The sequence below is a fragment of the Acinonyx jubatus genome, chromosome A2, assembly GCF_027475565.1.
Source record: "Acinonyx jubatus isolate Ajub_Pintada_27869175 chromosome A2, VMU_Ajub_asm_v1.0, whole genome shotgun sequence".
Lineage (NCBI taxonomy): Eukaryota > Metazoa > Chordata > Mammalia > Carnivora > Felidae > Acinonyx > Acinonyx jubatus.
The window spans coordinates 54,437,881-54,459,858 of NC_069383.1; the positions used below are offsets into that span (position 1 = coordinate 54,437,881).

The 21,978-nt window shown below is 39.3% G+C and overlaps 1 protein-coding gene across 1 annotated transcript in view; it reads right to left on the reverse strand.

Moving 5' to 3' along the window:
* The window catches only part of DNAH11 (dynein axonemal heavy chain 11), a 349,268-nt gene that overhangs the window by 291,773 nt on the left and 35,517 nt on the right, over nucleotides 1–21,978 (reverse strand). Inside the window, exon 9 of the mRNA XM_053218315.1 lies at nucleotides 1,317–1,433. Within this exon, the coding sequence (XP_053074290.1) occupies nucleotides 1,317–1,433 (117 nt within the window). The remainder of the gene's footprint in view (nucleotides 1–1,316; nucleotides 1,434–21,978) is intronic.

A 21,978-nucleotide genomic window follows, 5' to 3' on the forward strand; every position in this document is an offset into this window, starting at 1 on the left:
AGGAGCCTCTGTAAAGAGAACCATCTACATTCTTTCCTCTAGTTATTTATAAAAGCATGAAAAACAAAGTAGCTCCAGTAACAGAGAGTATGATACAATACTAGGTACCCATTACAAAAACAGTATTGAATTCTGCTATAAAAGAAAATATTTATGATTGATTGCTAAGTGAAAAAGGTTGCCGAGGGCCAGCCTATGATGTCACTTTTGTCAAAGAGATACATGTACGCATTTCTAGCCAAATAAAAAGTAGTGGTGGTATTAAATAGTAATTTCTGAGAGATGGGATCACAGGCAGCTTAATTCTACAATAACAGGCTATATATTTTGGGCAACAGCATCTCCATTTCATCTCCCAGCTCTTACAAAATGAACAACTATTTGATCCTTGTCAATTCTCCATGCTAAAATGCTTTCCCAGGCCAAGACAATTCCACCTTCACCACCAACTGACTGATCATGTGAATCTGAAGGTCAAAACTGGACAGTATCTTACATGAAGTCTGTGTCCATTCTCTTGTTTTGCACTGCCATTTTCAATGAATTGTGCCCAAGATTCCCTAGGCGTATTTCTCCTGAAACAGAAGCCTCAGTTCCTCTTGTGGGATGTCATCTGAATTTACGTGTCACTTACAGTTCTTTTCTTTGACAAGCAAGTTTCATATATGTCCCTCTTCCTCATCTCATAAGCTGTCCTTTTGGGAGGTCTGCGACGATGCATTTCTTTTATGTAACTCAGAATACATACATAGCACACTGCATCTCGTCAGTTCTCTGTCCAACATTTTTTTGCATCTTAACATCTGAAAGTGGACTATGGTATATAATCGATGGAACCATAATTTTTTGGCACCACTTTCCTTTCTTTATACACAAAATAATGGTGTGTTTGAAAACTTATGATGTCTTATACCTCATGAAATATAGTACCCAAAATGCTATTTGTTTCAGTCAGAGTAATGAAGTGGCCAGGCAAACCCAACACATGTAAATAACGGTAAAGAAAAAAATCTAAGATTAAGAGGTATTTCCCACTTTTCATGGAGGCTTAATTTTCAATCAGGATTTCATTGGCCATGCCAACCTCACTCTAAAGGTAACAAGAGCTACAACACTGCATCTGAGAAAAGATCAATGCCCCAAAGTCCTGACAATGACCTTGTCCAGAGTGCACATCATTCATCAGAGCAGTACGTAAAATTTAATTCAGGGAGGTGAATGCAAACAGCATGTGACTGGTTAATAGTTTCCCTGGATCCGAAAGGAATGTATTCACTAGGAAAATATTTTTTAATGATAGCTTCTTCAGAACTAACCTTGAACGCAGCTTCTAAACCACTGCAGTTAAAGAAACCTTCACAAAGAATTGTCCCAAGCCTTCGGTCAAATTCCAAAGTTTTGGACTTAAACACAACGTAATCACTTTCAAATTCCTGTAAAATTCAAAGGCAAATAGTTTATGAGAAAGTATCCAACAGTGAAAATAGCGATCACCGAAGCATGACCTGCCTCCCTCCCTCTCCCTCCCTGTGACACCCTTCCCCCCTCCCCTTCTCTCCCCTCCTCCTCCTCCCCATCTCTCTGAATGTTTCATAGCAGGATTCCAGGGAAGAACAAGAAAGAACTTATCTAACTGTTCAAAACGGGAGCCTTATGGGAACACTGAGCATTTAGCACTGCCAGCCTGCGTTTCCACTGGCCTTTTCACCGGTGCAGACCTCGACATCAGCATTTGGACCCACGGTCTGTTGTCCTCCTCCCAATCCATTTTTTTTTTTTAATCAGTGATAAAGCAAAGCTTTTCCAAAAATAAAAAAGAACCCATCTTCATTGTAATTTCAGTACACCTATAAGTTTAAAGAGGATGGTTTCTCATGGAGCAGAAAACCTACCCAGAAACACTATTTCTTCAGGCGAGAACAAAAATCACAGGTCTGTAAGAAAGCATCATTAGTGATAGGGATGAAACACAATGCTCTTCCATTTTCCCTGTGTGTTAATATGCAGTTAACAACCCCCAGTTTCCTCCTAATAATAACCACCCACTCCCGTGATTAGAAAGAATGAAATCGTGAAAGAATAACTATCATCTGCATGGCACAGCAGTTCACGGTCTTCACCGAAGAAGTTCCAGAAATTCACTAACACTTTGGGCTTTCCAGTCATGCTGCCCCTAGACCGTGTACCACCCATTTAACATCACGGAGTCCTCTGTTACCTCTATAAACAAAGCCTCATCTATTAATAACAGCAGTAATACTGATGGCTAACATTCAGTTTTCTGTTCTGAATGCTTTCCAATATTAACTCAACTTGCACAAACACCACATGATGTAGGTGATATTGTTTCCGCCTTATACGGGACAAAACAAACTCAGGGAAGTTAAATAACCTGCCCATAGTCACAGCAGAACCAGAGCGTAAATTCTGGCAACCTGACTCCAGAGCCCACATTCCAATCACAACGTTTGTAGGTTTCTACGAAGGAACACCCCCTGTGCTGACCCTTTAACACACCCTGACAACAGAGTGCAATGGCAACGTTCTAGGGCTCTGTGTGTCATATATCACAATGTTATATTTAGCATCTAGAGGAAGTCTCTAGGTCTGAACAAGAGATAGTCTCTTCATTCAAGATCAATGACTTTTAAAAGTAAACACAACTTCCCAACAAGTTTCAACAAGCCTAACTTATCCCCCTTCTCAGTACAACAACAAGAAGCTTACAATTTCAGATGCTCAAGTGTTAAACAGTTAGTAGTTATTAGCTCAAGGAGGGGAAAATGCGAATCTCGATCCCAACTATCTCTCTCTCTCTCTCTCCTAAACTGTTTTACTCATTCAACCCAAATTCAGACGGTCAATGGCACCTCTCCCCATGAAAGTCTCACAGATAATTCAAAGTCATCTTGCACAAATCTGAATTCATCATCTTCTCTAAAAAGCAGTTCTTTTTAGACACCCGAACAGAAATTTCGGCCACCTCCTTTGCCCCCTTCTCTCTTGGTCAAGAGCTAGCAATCTCTTCTCGTGAGTACGCCGACTATGCTCCCTCTCTCCAGGCATCGCTCTGGTCCAGATCACCACTACCATTCAGCTGGATTTCTGCTAAACACTTTCTTTGCCTCTGTTATTGTCTCTATGAATAATTCCCCAAACTGCCATCTAAATAAGCTTCCTAAAAAAAGAAATATTATGACGTCACTATTCATAATCCTCCAATTCATAATCCTTATTTTTTAAGATAAAGTCTCAAAAGTCTTACCACACTCTATAAAGCCCTATGTGATCTGGACCCCCTTTCACACTAGGAATCAGCCCCACCTGCCTGGTCATACCCATCCTCTCTCTCTGAAGGATTCAATTTTCCACTAATCCCTTCCTTTTTACCCACTCTTCACCTGCCTAATGTGTATTTATTTTTCAGGTCTATTTATCTTTCAGGTACTTTCTCAGTTTCCTCTCACTTCCTTTGGCAAAGGGGCCCTTCCAAACATTCTCCTAGCGCTCTGTATTTTTCAAATCCTAGCACTGAGCCCACTGGATTATTGCCTACCTGTATTCTCCCCTGGAGTCAAAACTCTGGGAGTATAATGAACAGGTTTAGTAGTCAGAGTCACAGTCCCCATACTTAGTGGGGTTCTTGGCACACACGTGTTTCTCAATAAATACTTATTAAAGCATTAACAATATGCTGGAATTACTCAAGGATCATTATAAACTTTTTTTTTCCACCTGGGCAACTGCAAAATTGCCCTTATTGGTGACATGAGAAATTACTGAAGTTTTAGCTAGAGAAATGCCCTGATTTGACTTAACTCCTAAAAGGTACTCGTGCTACTGAGTGAAAAATAGACCCTAATGGAGCCAAGACAGGGGCTAAGCAGTTTCGGGGCAAAGGCAGTAATTCAGGTCAGAGATGAGATGTGGGTATAATCTCAGGGTATGTCTGGCAGAACCTGCTGTTTATCATGGGTAAACGAGCAAGACCGTGAATGACTCCAAAGCCGTGCGTCACATGTGCCATCTAATGAGATGGAGACAAGGAAGAGTAGGTTGGAGTACAGGTAAAGGAGAGGTTCAGTTTTGCAAGTTTATATTGAGATGTCTATCAAATATTTCAGCTCAGATGTTGAGTGGGCAGTTGAACATATGCTACGTGTCTGGGATTTAGAAAGACCCTTAACCATTACGTATAATGTGCGACAGGCTTTTGGAACATGTTCTTTATGCAAATTCAAGAGGTTACTCTGTTTCTATTCTGAGAGTTTTCATCAGAAAAGGACACTGAATTTGGTAAAATGATTTTCATGCATCATTTAACATAATCATTCTTGTCTTCTTTAAAACTGTTAATATGTGGATTTCCAAATATTAAACCAGCTTTGTATCCCTAAAATAAACCTCACTTGCACATGGTATAGGTCCTTCTTCTGTGTTGCCAAATTGTGCTTACTAATACTTTGCTAAGGATTTTTAGCTCTAGATTTATGAGGGAAAATAGTTTGTACTTTTCCTTTTTTTTTTTTTTTTATTATCTGCTCTGGTCTGGAAATCAGGATAATAACTACTAGCTTCTTAAAACAAATTAGGAAGTGTTCCCTCCTCTCGTATTTCTGTAAGAAACTGTGTAGAACTAATATTAATTCCTAAATATTCGGAAATAACTGAAGAGTTCTCCAGTGAAACAGTCCGGGCCTGGATATTTCCTTTGGGGAAGTTTTTTTTTTTTTTTTAAGTTTATTTATGTATTTTCAGACAGAGACAGAGGGAGAGAGGAGCAGACAGTGAGGGAGAGAATCTCAAGCAGGCTCTGTATTACCAGCGCAGAGTCTGATATGGGGCTCAAACTCACGAAACTCTAAGAACATGAGCTGAGCCAAAACCAAGAGTTGGATGCTTAACCGACTGAGCCACCCAGGAACCCCCCTTTTGGGAGGTTTTTAAATCACAAATCCAATTTTCTTAATAGTTATATTATTCAAATTTTCTATTCATCACAGGGAAAAAAATGTCAACCACATGTGGTGATGGATGTTAACTAAACCTACTGTGATCATCGTTTCTCAATCTATGCTCATGTCAAACTCATGTTGCACAACTAAAACTAATTAATCAATGTTATACATAAAATGTATCTCACTTTAAAATTTGTTTCTGGGGCACCTGGTTGGCCCAGGTGCTTAAGCATCCAACTTCAGCTCAGGTCATGATCTTGTGGTTCTTGAGTTAGAACCCCACATCAGGCTCCCTGCTGTCAGTACAGAGCCCATTTCTCATCCTCTGCCCTCCCTTCTCTGCCCTTCTCCCACTCGCACACTCGCTCTCAAAAATAAACATTAAAAAAAAATTTAATGGCACAAAAACAGACACTCAGATCGATAGGACAGAATAGAGAGCCCAGAAATGGACCCACAAACATATGACCAACTAATCTTTGACAAAGCGGGAAAGAATATCCAATGGAATAAAGACAGTCTCTTCAGCAAGTGGTGCTGGGAAAACTGGACAGCGACATGCAGAAGAATGAACCTGGACCACTTTCTTACACCATACACAAAAATAAACTCAAAATGGATGAAAGTCCTAAATGTAAGACAGGAAACCATCAAAACCCTTGAGAAAAAAGCAGGCAAAAACCTCTCTGATCATGGCTGCAGCAACTTCTTACTCAACAGGTCTCTGGGGGCAAGGGAAACAAAAGAAAAAATGAACTACTGGGACCTCATCAAAATAAGAAGCTTCTGCAAAGTAAAGGAAACAATCAGCAAAACGAAAAGGCAACCGATTGAATGGGAGAAGATATTTGCAAATGACATATCAAATAAAGGCTTAGTACCCAAAATCTAGAAAGAACTTACCAAATTCAGCACCCAAAAAACAATCCAGTGAAGAAATGGGCAAAAGACAGGAAAAGACACTTCTCCAAAGAAGACGTCAAGATGGCCGACACATAAAAAATGCTCAACATCATTCATCAGGGAAATACAAATCAAAACCACGATGAGATACCACCTTACACCTGTCAGAATGGCTCACATTAACAACTCAGGCAACGAAAGATGTTGGCAAGGATGTGGAGAAAGAGTATCTTTTTTGCATTGCTGGTGGGAATGCAAGCTGGTGCAGCCACTCTGGAAAACAGTATGGAGGTTCTTCAAAAAACTAAAAATAGAACTACCCTACGACCCAGCAATTGCACTAGGTATTTATTCAAGGGATACAGGTGTGCTGTTTTGAAGGGACACATGCACCCTCATGTTTATAGCAGCACTATCAACAATAGCGAAAGTATGGAAAGAGCCCATCGATGTCCATCGACGGATGAATGGATAAAGAAGATGTGGTGTGGGTGTGTATACACACACACACACACACACACACACACACACACACACACAATGGAGTATTACTCAGCAATCAAAAAGAATGAAATCTTGCCATTTGCAGCTATGTGGATGGAACTGGGGGGTATTATGCTGAGTGAAATTAGAGAAAAACAAATGTCATATGACTTCACTCATATGAGGACTTTAAGACACAGAACAGATGAACATAAGGGAAGGGAAGCAAAAATAATATAAAAACAGGAAGGGGGAAAAAACATAAGAAACTCTAAAATATGGAGAACAGAGGGTGACAAGAGGGTTGTGGGAGGGCGGATGGGCTAACTGGGCAAGGGGCATTAAGGAATCTATTTCTGAAATCATTGTTGCACTATATGCTAACTCATTTGGATGTAAATTTAAAAAATAAAATAAAAAATTTAATTTATCTATTTCTCATTGGATGAGCTGTGATAGTTCTGGTATTTGAGGAATAGGTCCATTTCTTCCGGGTGTCAAATTGATGTGTGCAGAGGTTGTTTTTTGTTGCAATATTCCCTATTATTCTTTCGATGTCTGCAGAGAATGTAGTGGTAGCCCATTTTATCCCTGATACTGGTAATTTGCTTTTTCACTTTGTCTTTTCAAAGAATTAACTCTTAGTTTCATTGATTTTTCTCTATTTTTTAAATTTCATAGATCCGTTCTCTTTACTGTTTCCTTCTTTCTAGTTGCTTTGTATCTACTTTGCTCTTTTTTCTAGGTTTTTTGTTTGTTTGTTTTTTTCCTCTAGGCTCTTAAAGTGAAAACCTCGACTACTGTTTTGAGACTTTTTTAATCTATACATTCTGAGTGCTATCACTGTCTCTCTCAGAACTGCTTTGGCTGTTCCCACAAATTTTGATAGGTTCCATTTTCAGTTTCATTAAGTTCTCTATATTTTATTTCCCTTGACACTGTTCTTTGATTCATGGAATATTTAAAGATGTGCTTCTCAGTTTCCAATGTTGAAATTTTCCTGTAAGGGGCGCCTGGGTGGCTCAGTCGGTTAAGGGTCTGACTCTTGGTCTCGGCTCAGGTCATGATCTCACAGTGTGTGAGTTCGAGCCCCGCATCAGGCTCCTTGCTGACAGCACAGAGCCTGCTTGGGATTCTCTCTCTCTCCCTCTCTCTGCCCCTCCCCCACTCACTCTCTCTGTCTCTCTCTCAAAAATAAATAAAACTTAAAAAAAAATTTAAAAAAATTTCCTGCTATGTTTACATTATTGATTTCTTTTTGATGCCATTGTCAACAAAGAACATATTCTGTACAATTTCAATCTCGTACATTCGTTAAGGTTGTCTTATGGCCTAGATATGGCATCTCCTAGTATATGTTTCCTGAGCACTTAAAAAGAATGTGAATTCTGCTTTTGTTGCGTGGAGTGTCTTATAAACATAGATTAGATCCTCCTGGTTGATGTTAGTGAGTTCTTCCACATCCTCGCTCATTTCTGATTCACTTGTTCTTTCAATTTCTCAGAAGGGGCCAGTGAGGTCTCCAACTTGGAATGTGAATTTGTCTCTTTTTCTTTTTGGTTCTATCAGTTTTCAACCATATATTTTGCTGCTGTCTTCTTTGGCGCATACACATTTAGGATTGCTATGTCTTCTTGGTGGACTGACCCTTTTATCAAGGGTCTACAAATTTACAATATAATTTTAATCTGCAAATTTGATTATATTTGAAGAAAATTTCTGAAATAAAGCATACAGTAGGGTCATATTTTTTAGTACACTCTGGCAAGCTCTTTGTATTGGTGTATTTAGATCATTTACATTTAAGGTAATTATTGCTACATTAAGGCTTAACTGTCAATTTTTTTTGTTTCTTTTCAGTTGTTTTCCTCCATTTCTTACTGTCTTCAGCTCTAATTATTTGAATTTTTTTTAGAATTACATTTGATGTAAATATAGTGTTTCAAATGTAACTCTCTGTATTGTTCTAGATTTTATATCTAGATACATTTATAAATTATTACATTATGTGTCCATCAGTTATCACTGTCTAATGTCATCATCTTTCACCAGTTAAAGTATGAAATCTTACCCTCCAGGGGCGCCTGGGTAGCTCAGTTGGTGAAGTGTCTGACCTCGATTCAGGTCATGATCTCACAGTTTGTGAGTTCAAGATCTGTGTCAGGCTCTGTGCTGACAGCTCAGAGCATGGAGCCCGCTTCACATCCTGCATGTCTCCCTTGCTCTCTGCCTCTCACCCACTCCCGCTCTTTCTCCAAAATAAATATTAAAAAAAAAATTTTTTTTTAAATCTTACCTCCCACAACCAATGAGTTAAGGAAGAAATCACAAAGGAAATCAAGGCTATTTTGAGATGAGTTCTAAGACGATGGCAGAGTAAGAGTAACCTGAGCTCACTTCCTCCCATGACACACATTTAATGTAAGTCCTTTGGAAAATGATCTAAAGATTAGCAGAACAGATCATCCACAGCTAAAGACAAAGAAGAAGACACATTGAGAAGGGAAGAGGGAGCAGAGATGCAGTTGAGCACCAAACCCCCAGGGGAGGGACCCCCAAGTGGGAGGGATGTCACAGGTGTGAAGGTCCTCCCTGAGGAATGTTATCAAGCCACACATTAAGCACCCCAGGCCATGGGGATCTGTACCTAAAGACCTGCTCCTACAACACTTGGCTTTGAGAAGGGCTGCACTCCAGGAGAGGCAGAGGATTACAGGAAACTGAGACTGTTCTTAAAGGACCAGCACACTGTACCACTATGCCCAAGGCCTAGCACAGAGCAGCAGTTGGTCAAGCCACCTGGGTTATAAGTGAAGGAAATCTACTGACTTAATTTTAAGACGTGTGCTGAAGGGGAAGGGATCTACAAGAGCTTTCTCAGAGAAAGAAAGTGCTGGTGGGTGCCATTTTTCTTGCGTTCCTTCAATCTAGCTGGCTGGATGCTTGCCAGAGCTGGTTCTGACACTCTCCATCTGTACTGCTAGCACTCACTGTTGACCCCAGAATTCCCCTGCAGACCCACCCTGCCAAGTGGCTCCCATCCCCGACACACCTGGCAGTCCTGGCCGGGACTGGCACCACACGCCCCCTCCAAAGAGGCTCCTGGGGGTGGAGGGGACATGCCCACACAAGCCTACCCTGATCTCTCAGCCAGCTATGCCAGGAGCCAGTCCTACCCACCAGCCAGCCTGTAGCAGCTATAGCCAGGCCTCTCAGCTGGGCATACCAGGGGCCAGCCCTTCCCACCAGTACACTCCCAGTAGTCACAGCCAGACGCTGCAGACAGATGGGCTGGGGGGCAGCAGCACTCACCAGCACAACTACAGTAGATGCAGCCCAGGCACAACAGGAGGGTGTATACCGCCCACACAGGGGACACCACCGGACCACCTGGTGCTGGGCACTAGAGGGCACTGTACTACTGGGCTCACAGAATGCCTTCTAAATAACACAACCTTCAAGACCAGGAAACACAGCTGGCCTACATAATACATAGAAATAAACAGAGTGAGAAAAAATGAGGTGACAGAGGCATATGTTCCAAACAAAAGAACAAGATACAATCTCAAAAAACAACTAAGTGAAATGGAGATAAGCAATCTATCTGATAAAGAGTTCAAAGTAATGAATGCTCACTAAACTTGAGAAGAGTGGATGAAATCAGTGAGAACTACAACAAAGAAAGAAAATACAGCCTATCAGAACTAAAGAATACAATAAAGGAAAAATACAATAAAGGAATCAGCAGATTAGAGGATGCAGAAGAATGAATCAATCATCTGGGAGACAGTGTACGGAAATGGACTCAAGCTGAAGAGCAAAAAGAAAAATGAGCATATAGTAAGGTACTTCTAAGACAACATCAAGCATAACAACATTCACCTTATAGGTGTCTCAGGGGAAGGAAAGGGAAAGGGAAAGGGAAAGGGAAAGGGAAAGGGAAAGGGAAAGGGAAAGGGAAAGGGAAAGGGAAAGGGAAAGGGAAAGGGAAAGGGAAAGGGAAAGGGAAAGGGAAAGGGAAAGGGAAAGGGAAAGGGAAAGGGAAAGGGAAAGGGAAAGGGAAAGGGAAAGGGAAAGGGAAAGGGAAAGGGAAAGGGAAAGGGAAAGGGAAAGGGAAAGGGAAAGGGAAAGGGAAAGGGAAAGGGAAAGGGAAAGGGAAAGGGAAAGGGAAAGGGAAAGGGAAAGGGAAAGGGAAAGGGAAAGGGAAAGGGAAAGGGAAAGGGAAAGGGAAAGGGAAAGGGAAAGGGAAAGGGAAAGGGAAAGGGAAAGGGAAAGGGAAAGGGAAAGGGAAAGGGAAAGGGAAAGGGAAAGGGAAAGGGAAAGGGAAAGGGAAAGGGAAAGGGAAAGGAAAGGAAAGGAAAGGAAAGGAAAGGAAAGGAAGGAAAGAAAGGAAAGAAAGAAAGAGGCAGAAAAGTTATCTGAAGAAGTAATAGCTGAAAATTCCCTTAAACTGGGGAAGGAAATGGACATCCAGGAAAAAAAGAGAGAGTCCCAAGCAAGATGAATCCAAGGAGGTCTACATCAAGACACAAAAATTAAAATGTTAAAAATTAAAGAAAAAGCAATCTTAAAACAGGAAAAACAATTACTTCTGTACAAAGGAAACCCTAAAACACTATCAGCTAATTTTTCAACAGAAACTTTGTAGGACAGAAGGAAATGGCATGATATATTCAAAGTGCTAAAAGGAAAAAACCTACAACCAAGAATATTCAACCTAGCATGCAAAGTTATTCAGCATTGAAGGAGAGATCAAGTTTCCCAAATAGAAGAAGTTCATCACCACTAAACCAGCCTCATAAAAAATGCTAACAGAACTTCTTTAATCAGAAAAGGCAAGGCCATAAATAGAAGAAAACTATGAAAAGAAAAATTTTCACCACTAAAAGCAACAGGAGTGTACTACATCAATCACTTACAAAGCTAGTAATGAAGATTAAAACAAAAGTCAATTCCTGGATAGAGCTGGATTGTATTACACTAAGCAAAGTCAGTCAGAGAAAGACAAATACCGTGATTTCACTCATATGTGGAACTTAGGAAACAAAACAGATGAACGCATGGGAAGGGAAAGAAAGAGGGGAAAGAGAGAGAGAGACAGGGAGAGAGAAGGAAACCATAGACACCCTTAACAATAGAGAATAAGCTGAGTGTTGATGGAGGGAGGTCTGTGGGGGATGGGCTAGATGGGTGATGAGTACTAAGGACAGCACTTGTTATGCTGAGTGTTATATGTAAGTGATCAATCACTAAATTTTACTCCTGAAACTGTATTACAATATATGTTAACTAGCTAGAATTTAAATAAAAATTTGGAGCATAAAACAAAAAAACAAAGTAATTCTATCTACAACAATTGGTTAAGGGATACACAAAATAAGATGAAAAATTTGACATCATATACATGAAACATGCAGTAGGAAATAAAAAATGCAATATTTTCAGAATGTGTTCAAACTTAACTATCACGTGTGCTACATACATAGGGTATTAAATATGAATCTCATGGTAAACACAAACCAAAAATCAATGATATACAAAAAATTTACAGGAAGGAATCTAAGCAAAACATTAAAGAAAGTCATCATCACGAGGGAGAAGAGCAAGACAATACAAAAGAAATACAAAAACAACCAAAAAAAAAAAACAAACCCCAATTAAAATGCCACTAAATACATACCTATCAATAATTACTCTAAATGTAAAAGGTCTAAATGCTCCCATCAAATAACATACAGTGAATGAATGGAAAACAAAATATGACTCAACTATATGCTGCTTACAAGAGACACACTTCAAGGGTGCCTGGGTGGCTCAGTTGGTTAAGCATCCAACTTCAGCTCAGGTGATGATCTCGCAGTTTGTGAGTTCCAGCCCCGCGTCGGGCTCTGTACTGACAGCTCAGAGCCTGGAGCCTGTTTCAGATTCTGTGTCTCCTTCTATCTCTGCCCCTCTCCCACTTGTGCTCTATCTCTATCAAAAATAAACGTTAAAAAAAAAAAAGACACACTTCAAACCTAAAGATACATACAAACTACAAGTGAAGGGATGGAAAAAATATTCCCTTCAAATGGAAGTGAAAAAAAAAAAGCTGAGGGTAGCAATATTTACGGTAGACAAAAGAGGCTTTAGAACAGTGACTGCAGGAGCAAGGAGGTGGCTCAGCCAGTTAAGCATCTGACTCTTGCTTCTGATTCAAGTCATGATCGCACAGTTTGTGAGCTTGAGCCCAAAGTCGGGCTCATGCCAACAGCATGGAGCCTGCCTGGGATTCTCTCTCTCCTCTCTCTGCCTCTCCCCCTGCTCACATGCACTCCCTCTCTCTCTCTCTCTCTCTCTCTCTCTCTCAAAAGAAACTTAAAAAAAAAATTGACTGCAAAAAGAGATAAAGAGCATTACATAATGATAAAGGGATCAATCCAACCTGAGGCTATAACAATTTTAAATATCTATGCACCTAAATATATGTTTAATAAGGGGTGCCTGGTTGCCTCAGTTCATTAAATGTTAGACTTCAGCTCAGGTCATGATCTTGCAGTTCATGGGTTTGAGCCCTGCGGCTCAGGCTCTGTGCTGACAGCTCACAGCCTGGAGCCTGCTTTGGATTCTTTGTCTCCCTCTCTGTCTGTCCCACCCCTGCTCATGCTCATGCTCTCTCAAAAATGTGTGTATATCAAAAAAATTAAAAATACATATATTGACATGTAAAGCAAATATTGACATAAAGGGAGAAATTGACATTAACACATTAATAGTAGGAGACTTTAACATTCTGCTTACATCAGTGGATAGGTCATCCAGACAAAATCAGTAAAGAAAGAGTGGCTTTTAACAACACAGTAGGCCAGATGGGCCTAAAAGATATATACAGAACACTCCATCCAAATACAGCTGAATACACATTCTTTTCAAGTACACACACAACGTTCTCCAGGATGGGTCATTTTAGGACACACAACAAGTCTTGATAAATATAAGAAGGCTGAAATCCTATCAAGCATCTTACTGACCACAACAGGATGAAACTAAAAATTACAAGAAAAACTGTAAAATACAAACACACGGAGACAAAACATGGTACTAAACTACCAGTTGGTCAATAAAGAAACCAAGAAATCAAAAAATATCTGGAGACAAAAACAATAACAAAAAAAGGTGGACACACAATGGTTCAAGATCTTTGAGACTAAGTTAAAGCAGTCCTAAGAGGGAAATAGAGTGTGATACAGGCTTTCCTCAAGAAATAAGAAAAATCTCAAAAAATCTAACCTTATACCTAAAGGAACTAAAAAAACCCAACAAAGCCTAAAGTTAGAAGGAAATAATAAAGATCAGAGAGGAAATAAAGACTAAAAAAAAAAAGAGAGAGAGAGAGAGATCAAATCAATGAATCTAAGAGCTGGTTCTTTAAAACAATAAAATGAGAAACCTTTAGCCAGTCTCAACAAGGGAAAAAGAGAACTCAAAATCAGAAATAAAAGAGGAAAACAGGGGCACCTGGGTGGTTCAGTCAGTTAAGCGTCCGACTTTGATTCAGGTCATGATCTCACTGGTCGTGTGTTCAAGCCCTGCCTGGGGCTCTGTGCTGACAGCTCAGAGCCTGGAGCCTGTTTCAGGTTCTGTGTCTCCCTCTCCCTCTGCCTTTCCCCTGCTCATGCTTGCACGCTCTCTCTCTCTTTCTCTCTCTCAAAAATAAACATTAAAAAAAATTAGAAAAAAAAATTTTTAAAGAGGAAAACAGTAACACAAACAACAACAACACAACAAACTCCACAGAAATAGAAAGGATTAGAAGAGACTACTATGAAAAATAATACCCCAGCAAAGCAGACAACCTGGAAGAAATGGAAAAATTTCTAGGAACATGCAATCTTCTGACACTCAATCAGGAAGAAATATAAAATATGAACAGAACAATTACCAGTGAGAAAAATGCATCAGTAACCAAAAAACTCTCAAACAAAAGTCCAGGACCAGATGACTTCACAGGTGAATTCTACCAAACACTTAAAGAGAGTTAATACCCATCCTTTTCTAACTATTCCAAAAAAAATCTGAGAGGAAGAAGTACTTTCCAATTTATCCTATGATGTCAGCATACTGATACCAAAACCAGACAAAGGCACTACAAAGAAAGAAAATTACCAATCAATATCCTTGATGAACATAGATGCAAAAATTCTTGACAAAATATTAGCAAATCAATCTCAACAATATATAGAAAAGATCATCATGACCAAAAATACATTAACAAAATGAAAGATAAAAATCACATTATCATCTCAACAGATGCAGAAAAAGCATCTAGCATAACTCAACATCCATTCATGATGAAAACTCAACAAAGTAGAGCTAAAGGGAACACACCTCATGATAATAAAGGTCGTCTATGACAAACCTGCAGCTAACATCATTCTCAAAGGTAAAAAGAAGAAAGCTTTTCTTCTTAGATCAGCAATCAGACAATTATGTCCACTCTTGCCACTTTTACACAACATAGTACTGGAAGTTCTTACGAAAGCAATTAGATGGGAAAAATAAATCAAAGGCATCCAAATCGGAAAGAAGTAAAACTATCACTCTTCACAGATGACTTGGTACCATATATAGAAAACCCTAAAGATGCCACTAAAACAAAACCTATTACAATGAATGTAATCAGTGAAGCTTCAGGATACAAATTAATACACAGAATCCTGTTGCACTTCTATACACTAAACAAACCATCAATAGGAAAAATTAAGAAAACAATTCCACTTACAAGAGGGTAAGAATAAAATATCTAGGAATAAATTTAACCAAAGACATCAAAGACCAGTACTCTGCAAACTCTACAACAAAGAAAATCCTAAAACTAGACGGCTTTACTGGTGAACACTAGCCAACATTTAAAGAAGAATTAACCCCAATCCTTCTTAAACTCTTCCAAAAGACTGTAGAGGAGGGAATACCCCTAACCCATTCTATGAGGCAAACACTACCCTGACACCACAGCCACATAAAAATACTACAAGAAGGCCAAAGTTTAGACTGGTACCCCTCCTCAGTCATGATGCAAACACTCTCAACAGAAACTAGAAAACAGAATCCCCCAGCTTATTAAAAGGATTATACACTATAACCAACTAAATTTCTTCTTGGAATGCAAGGATGGCATGAGACAATCACTGTAGTTCACCAAAGCAATAAAATCAAAGGAAAAAAAAAAAACCCTACACAATCATCTCAACTGATGCATAAAAAACATGACAAAATTCAATTCCCTTTTAGGATAAAAACACTAAATAAAGAATGGAAGGAAACTTCCTCAACTTGATAAAGGTCATCTATCAAAACTGCCAAGATAACAGCATATTCAATGCTCAAAGACTAAAATCTTATCCCCTAAGATCAAAAACAGGACAGGATGACCAATTTCACTCCTATTCAACATAGCATTAGAAACACTAGCCAGAACAATTATGTAAGAAAACAAATTTAAAGTATTCAAATTGGAAAGAAGTAAAATTATCTCATAACACATACAAGGATTTTTTATGTAGAAAACCCTAAAGATTTTATGCCCCTCCTCCAAAAAAAAAAAAAAAAAAGCTATTAGCAGTAATATATTCAAAGTCACAGGATACAAAATCAAAATGCACAAGTCAGTTGCAGTTCCATACCGATGGTGATGAACAATAAAGGTGGACCCTGACAAATATATAAAAATTAACTCAAAGTGGATCAAAGACCTAAATATAAGAGTTCAAGTATAAAACTCTTAGAAGAAAATACTGGAGAAAATCTTCATGACATTCATTTAGCAATCATCTCTTGGATAGGACATCAAAGGCACAAATAACAAAAGAAAAAAATGGATAAATCTAACTTCATCAAAATTCAAAAACTTTTTTGCATCAAAAAACATTATCAAAAAAGTGTAAAGAGAGAATGGGAGAAACTACTTGCAAGTCTTATATCTGATAAGGGATTAATGTCAAAAATGTAGAAAATAACCTCCAAGCGAACTGAAAAAATGGGCACTAGACTAGAATAGGTATTTCTTCACAGATATAAAAATGGCCAATAGGCACATAAAAATCATGACCAACACACTAGTTATTAGAGAAATGCAAATTAAACCACAATGAGATGTCACTTCACAGCCATTAGGATGGCTATGGAAAGAAAGAAAGAAAGAAAGAAAGAAAGAAAGAAAGAAAGAAAGAAAGAAAGAAAGAGAACAAGTGTTTGTGAGGACAAGAAAGAAAGAAAGAAAGAAAGAAAGAAAGAAAGAAAGAAAGAAAGAAAGAAAGAAAGAGAACAAGTGTTTGTGAGGACATGGTGGCACCGGAATTCTTCTGCATCACTGGTGGGAGGGCAAAACTGTTCAACCACTATGCAGAACAGCTCAGAAATTCCTCAGAAAATTAAATATAAAAAAACAGGGGCACCTGGGTGCCTCAGTTGGTTAAGCGTCCAACTTCGGCTGAGGTCATGATCTCACAGCTCATGGGTTCAAGCCCCATGTCGGGCTCTGTGCTGACAGCTCAGAGCCTGGAGCCTGCTTCGGGTTCCATGTCTCCCTCTCTCTCTGCCCCTCCCCTGCTCGCACTGTGTCTCTCTCTCTCTCTCAAAAGCATTAATTTTTTAATGTTCTCTCTCAAACATTAATATTTTTTTTAAATAACGATAAATAAATTACCACCACACGACAAAGCATTTCAAATCATACTTATACCCCAAAGAATTGAAAGGACTCAGATACTTGTATACCATTGTTCACAGCACCATTATCCACAAGAGCCACAAGTTAGAAACAACCCAAGTATCAACAAGTGAATAAATTTCAGCATTTACATATATTATTTAGCCTTAAAATATCAAATTGTGACACATAAGACATTTTATCATTCCACCAACATTTATTGAGATAGCTAAATTTATTGAGATACCTAAAATAAATTCATACAGAGAAAAAGCAGATGAGAGGTTACCAGAAACTGAGAGGAAGGGGCAGAAGAGAGTTATCATTTAATAGGTGCAGAGTTTTTGTTTGAGATTTTAAAAAGTTCTGCAGGGTGTCTGGGTGGCTCAGTCAGTTAAGCATCCTTCTCTTGATCTCAGCTCAGGTCCTCATATCACGGTTCCTGAGATAGAGCCCAATGTGGAGCTCTGTGTGAAGTGTGGAGCCCGCTTGGGATTCTCTTTCGCTGCCCCTCTCCCATTCTTGTGCACACTCTCTCTCAAAACAAACTTTAAAAAGTTCTGCAAGTGGATAGCAGTGATGATTGTACAACACTGTCAATATACTCAATGCCATTTAATTGTACAGTTAAAAATGGACACAAAGGGACACCTGGATGGCTCAGTTGGTTCATCGTCTCACTTCAGCTCAGTTCATCATCCCCTGGTTTGAGGGCTCAAGCCCCGCGTAGGGCTCGATACTGTCAGCAGACAGCCTGCTTTGGATTCTCTATCTGCCTCTCTCTCTGCCCCTCCCTGCACCAGCGCTCTCTCTCTAAAACATTTTTTTTGTAATGGACACAAAAATTGTAATGTAGAACACATTTTAACACAATTTTTAATTTTTTTTTAATGCTTATTTTTGAGAAAGAGAATGAGCAGGGGAGGGGCAGAGAGAGAGAGAGAGAGAGAGAGAGAGAGAGAGAGAGAATGAATCCAAAGCAGGCTCCAGGCTCTGAGCTTTCAACACAGAGACTGATGCGGGGCTCGAACGCACGAGCCACAAGATCATGGCCGGAGCCTCAGTCAGACATTTAACCAAGTGAGCCACCTGGCGCCCCACCACAATTTTTAAATAGGCAAAAAAAGAAAAAAACCTTACCTCCATTTTGATCCCTTTATACTCATCCGTTTAAAACATGATGGTCTTAAATATTTTCAGTACATATAGTTAAAAACACAGTGTTGTAATTTTTGCTTTCACTGTCAAAAATAATTTAGAAAACTCAAGGAGAGGAGGAAAGCCCATTGTATTTACACATATTTTTCCTTACCATATTCTTCCTGGGGTCCCAAGTTTCCCTCTTTCAACATTTCCTCTCTGTAACAAGAACTTCCTTTAGCTATTCTTTTAGAGTCAGTCTACTGGTACCAAATTCTGTTAGTTGTTGTTCATCTGAGATTTTGATCTCCCCTTCATTCCTGAAGGTTATTTTTCACTGGGTAGGGAATTCTGAATTAACAGTTTTTTTCTTCCAGTGCTTGTAAATGTTTGACCATTTCCTTCTGGCCTCCATGATTTCTGATTAGAAATCCTCTTTCATTCACATCATTTTTCCCCATACCAAGTTGTTTCATGCTGCTTTGGTGAATTTTTATCTTCAGTTTTCAAAAGTTTAATTACGTGTCTTGGCATAGAATTCTCTGAGTTTACCCTTGGATTTATCTTTCTGCTTTATTTCCTCTTGAATCTGTAGGTTTATATCTCTTGCCAAATTAAGGAAGTTTTCAGCCATTATTTCTTTAACACCTTAAGCCTCATGGTCTTTCTCTTCTTTTTCTCCAAATCCAATGACACAGATGCTAGATCTGTTCCCTAAGGCTCTGTTCGTTTTATTGCTATGTTGTCTCTATGGCTCTATCTTCTAGTTGGTGAATGCTTTACCCCTCCATTCTGCCATTGACCCCAATCATTGTGCTCTGTATTTTATTCCGTCGTTCAGGTCTAAAATTCCCATTTTTTATTTGTTTCAAGTATGTTCCTTATTATTTGAAGCATTTTTAGCATGGCTCTTTAAAATCTGTGAGGTAACTCTAACATTTCTGTCATCTCAATGCTGCCATGTATTAGTTGTCATTTTCATTCAGATGAGGTCTTCTTGGCTGTTGGTATAATATTTTCAATCAACTCTGGACATTTTCGTATTATGAGACTCTGGATGTTAAATCCTGTGTTTGCTGACTTTCCCTGATACTGCTCCAGCCTCATTATTATCAGGTAGAGATCAACATCCAGGTTCTCATTTGGCATCCATGAACACCTGAGTGTGGGGAACTCTTTTCTATGGCTAGGCACTCAAGTTCCACCTGTGGTCTCCACAGAGGCCACAGCGTAGGTGACTTCGTTACCGGTCGGCCACGGTCAAAGTCCCGACTCTCCAGCAGGCTTCATCTGAGCTACCCCAGTGGGGTAAGAATACTACTGGATGAGGAAAGAGGTCCAGGATTCCCTTGGGGTAACCATCGACTCCACAAAGAGTGAGCTCATTACTGGCCAGCCAGGATGAAATCACATCTCTCTAATTGGCCAATCTCTGACACCATCCCAGTAGGGTCGGGGGGCGGGGGGCCCTGAGGTACCTGTTAGAGACTGGTTTTAAGTCTAGGCTCCCCAATCTTTACTGACATGGATGGGAGCGAGACACAGTTTCTTCTGTGCTGGTTGACTGAACTAGAGAGATTATGGCCTGCAAGTTTTGTCTTACTATGCTGTCCCTTTCTTAAGGGAGATCAGGCTTTTACTAGGGCTTTTTATGTCTGTGCCCATTGGTGTTTCCATGTTGCAAGTGTATCCAATTCCATGCCTGGGTCATTTCAGGTAACAAGAAAAGCCCCTAACCAATCCACCTCTTTTCACCCTTCAGAGTCTTTTGTTTTATATATAGTGACCAGTGTTTTAGTCCTACTTACTAAAAGGAACAGGGAAACATATATCTATTCCATCTTCCCAGAAGCAGAAGTTCCTAAATGAATTTTTAAAGAATAGTATCTGTTACTTTACCATTTAAAAATGAAAAGTACATCAATTGAATGGAATAATACCGAATTGTCTAAAAAGTAGCCAATACTTTTGTAGTGATAAAGACCGCCAAAATATATTAAGTGACAAAAGCAAGGTGTAAGTGATATGTAGAGAATGCGATCTGTGCAAAAACAGAATACAAAAGAATATATACATGTATAGGCTAGTGCATGAACCAGGTACCTTTGGAACATTATACAAGAAACTCATAATGGTAAATGGCTTTGGGGAGAAAAACTGGAAGGCTTAGGAAAAAGACAGCAGGGTAAGACGGGGACTACATTTTTGCACATGCTACATTTCCAGAAGGATAAAAGAGTCATGTTTTTAAATAATATGTTTTATTTTGAAAAATAAGCAGGTAAGAGATACGGAAATCCTGCAGATGGCTAATATAAAATGTATATCATTAAAATTAAAAATGCCCTATATATTAATACAAAACTTAATCATTCAGTAGACTAGAAGAGGACAAAGATTAAATAGTGACTTTTGTTTTTTTATGTTTATTTATTCTGAGAGAGAGAGAGAGAGAGAGTGCGAGCGAGCAGGGGAAGGGCAGAGAGAGAGGGAGAGAGAGAGGGAGGGAGGGAGGGAGGGAGGAAGAGAATCGAAACCAGGCTCTGTGCTGTCAGCACAGAGTGTAACACGGGCTCCATCTCACAAACCATGAGATCATGACCTGAGCCGAAATCAAGAGTCAGACACTTAAGTGACTGAGCCACCCAGGAGCTCCTAAATAGCAACTTTTAACATGTATATTGGATTCTGGTATGATGACAGTCTAGGTACCTGAAGCAACCTTCCCAGTAAGAACTAGGCAGAGAAAGTAAACAGACACAGCACCCTGGATCACTCCACCTCAGAGCACGGGTTTTCAGAGAGGATCCTGCAATGATGAACTTATTCCCTTTATTTCAATGAAGAGACAACAAGGGAGATAAATATTCAAGAGTCGGGAGCGGCACCACAGAGAGAGATTGCTGGGCATGAGGTTCAGAGTTCAAAACTGGAATCTGTTCCCCTCCCTGGGGACAGCGCAATCTCAGATAATTTACTTGATCTCATCTGCCTGGGTGTCACTCTCAGAATTATTAAGCAGGAATGTGTGAAGATTTGGCACAATTCCTAGCACCCCGCAATTGCTCAGTAAATATTAACGGACTCTGATGAACAGAGACTTAGTGGAACCAAGAGATTACTCTCACGAATAGCCATCACCCTTGCTTAGTTATCAGGAGAATTTTATTTAATCAAGTAACACCTCAAAATGTCTGCCATGCAATGCTACCGAGCCTCAAGTCACCTGACTAGCTGTTAAATACAAACAATTAATAAGGCAAATCTCTTAGCAAGTCTGTTATCTTAATACAATATTGTTGTGTCTCTATTCATTAATATCGAACTTCCTGACAGACTAGAACACAATGAATCCAACCACTAAACAGAAAGGATAATTATGTAATGTGGCAGAGGTGCTAATTATCATCACCATGACAATCACATTACAATATATAAATGTATGAAATTCCCATGTTGTGCACCTTAAATTTGTACCACGTTATATGTCAAATAAATTTCAATTAAAAAATAAATAATGCAAGTCTTTCCCCACAATCGTATCAATCTCAAAAGTTCCATAGGAAGAAGCCAAAGAAAATACCTAAAGTGACCCTTTCTATTCAAAAATAGTTGAGAAACCCAAGAACGTTTTCATGGATACAACTGAGAAAATCCCCATGTTGTGTAAATCAACCACAGTGGCACACCTCTTCGGCCACACCAGGGACGGCTCAAAGCCTGATTATAGGCTTGAGATCGATTAAAAGAAATAAACACTAGCATATCCCAAAGCAAATTACCAGCAACTATTTCTTTAGTTTACTG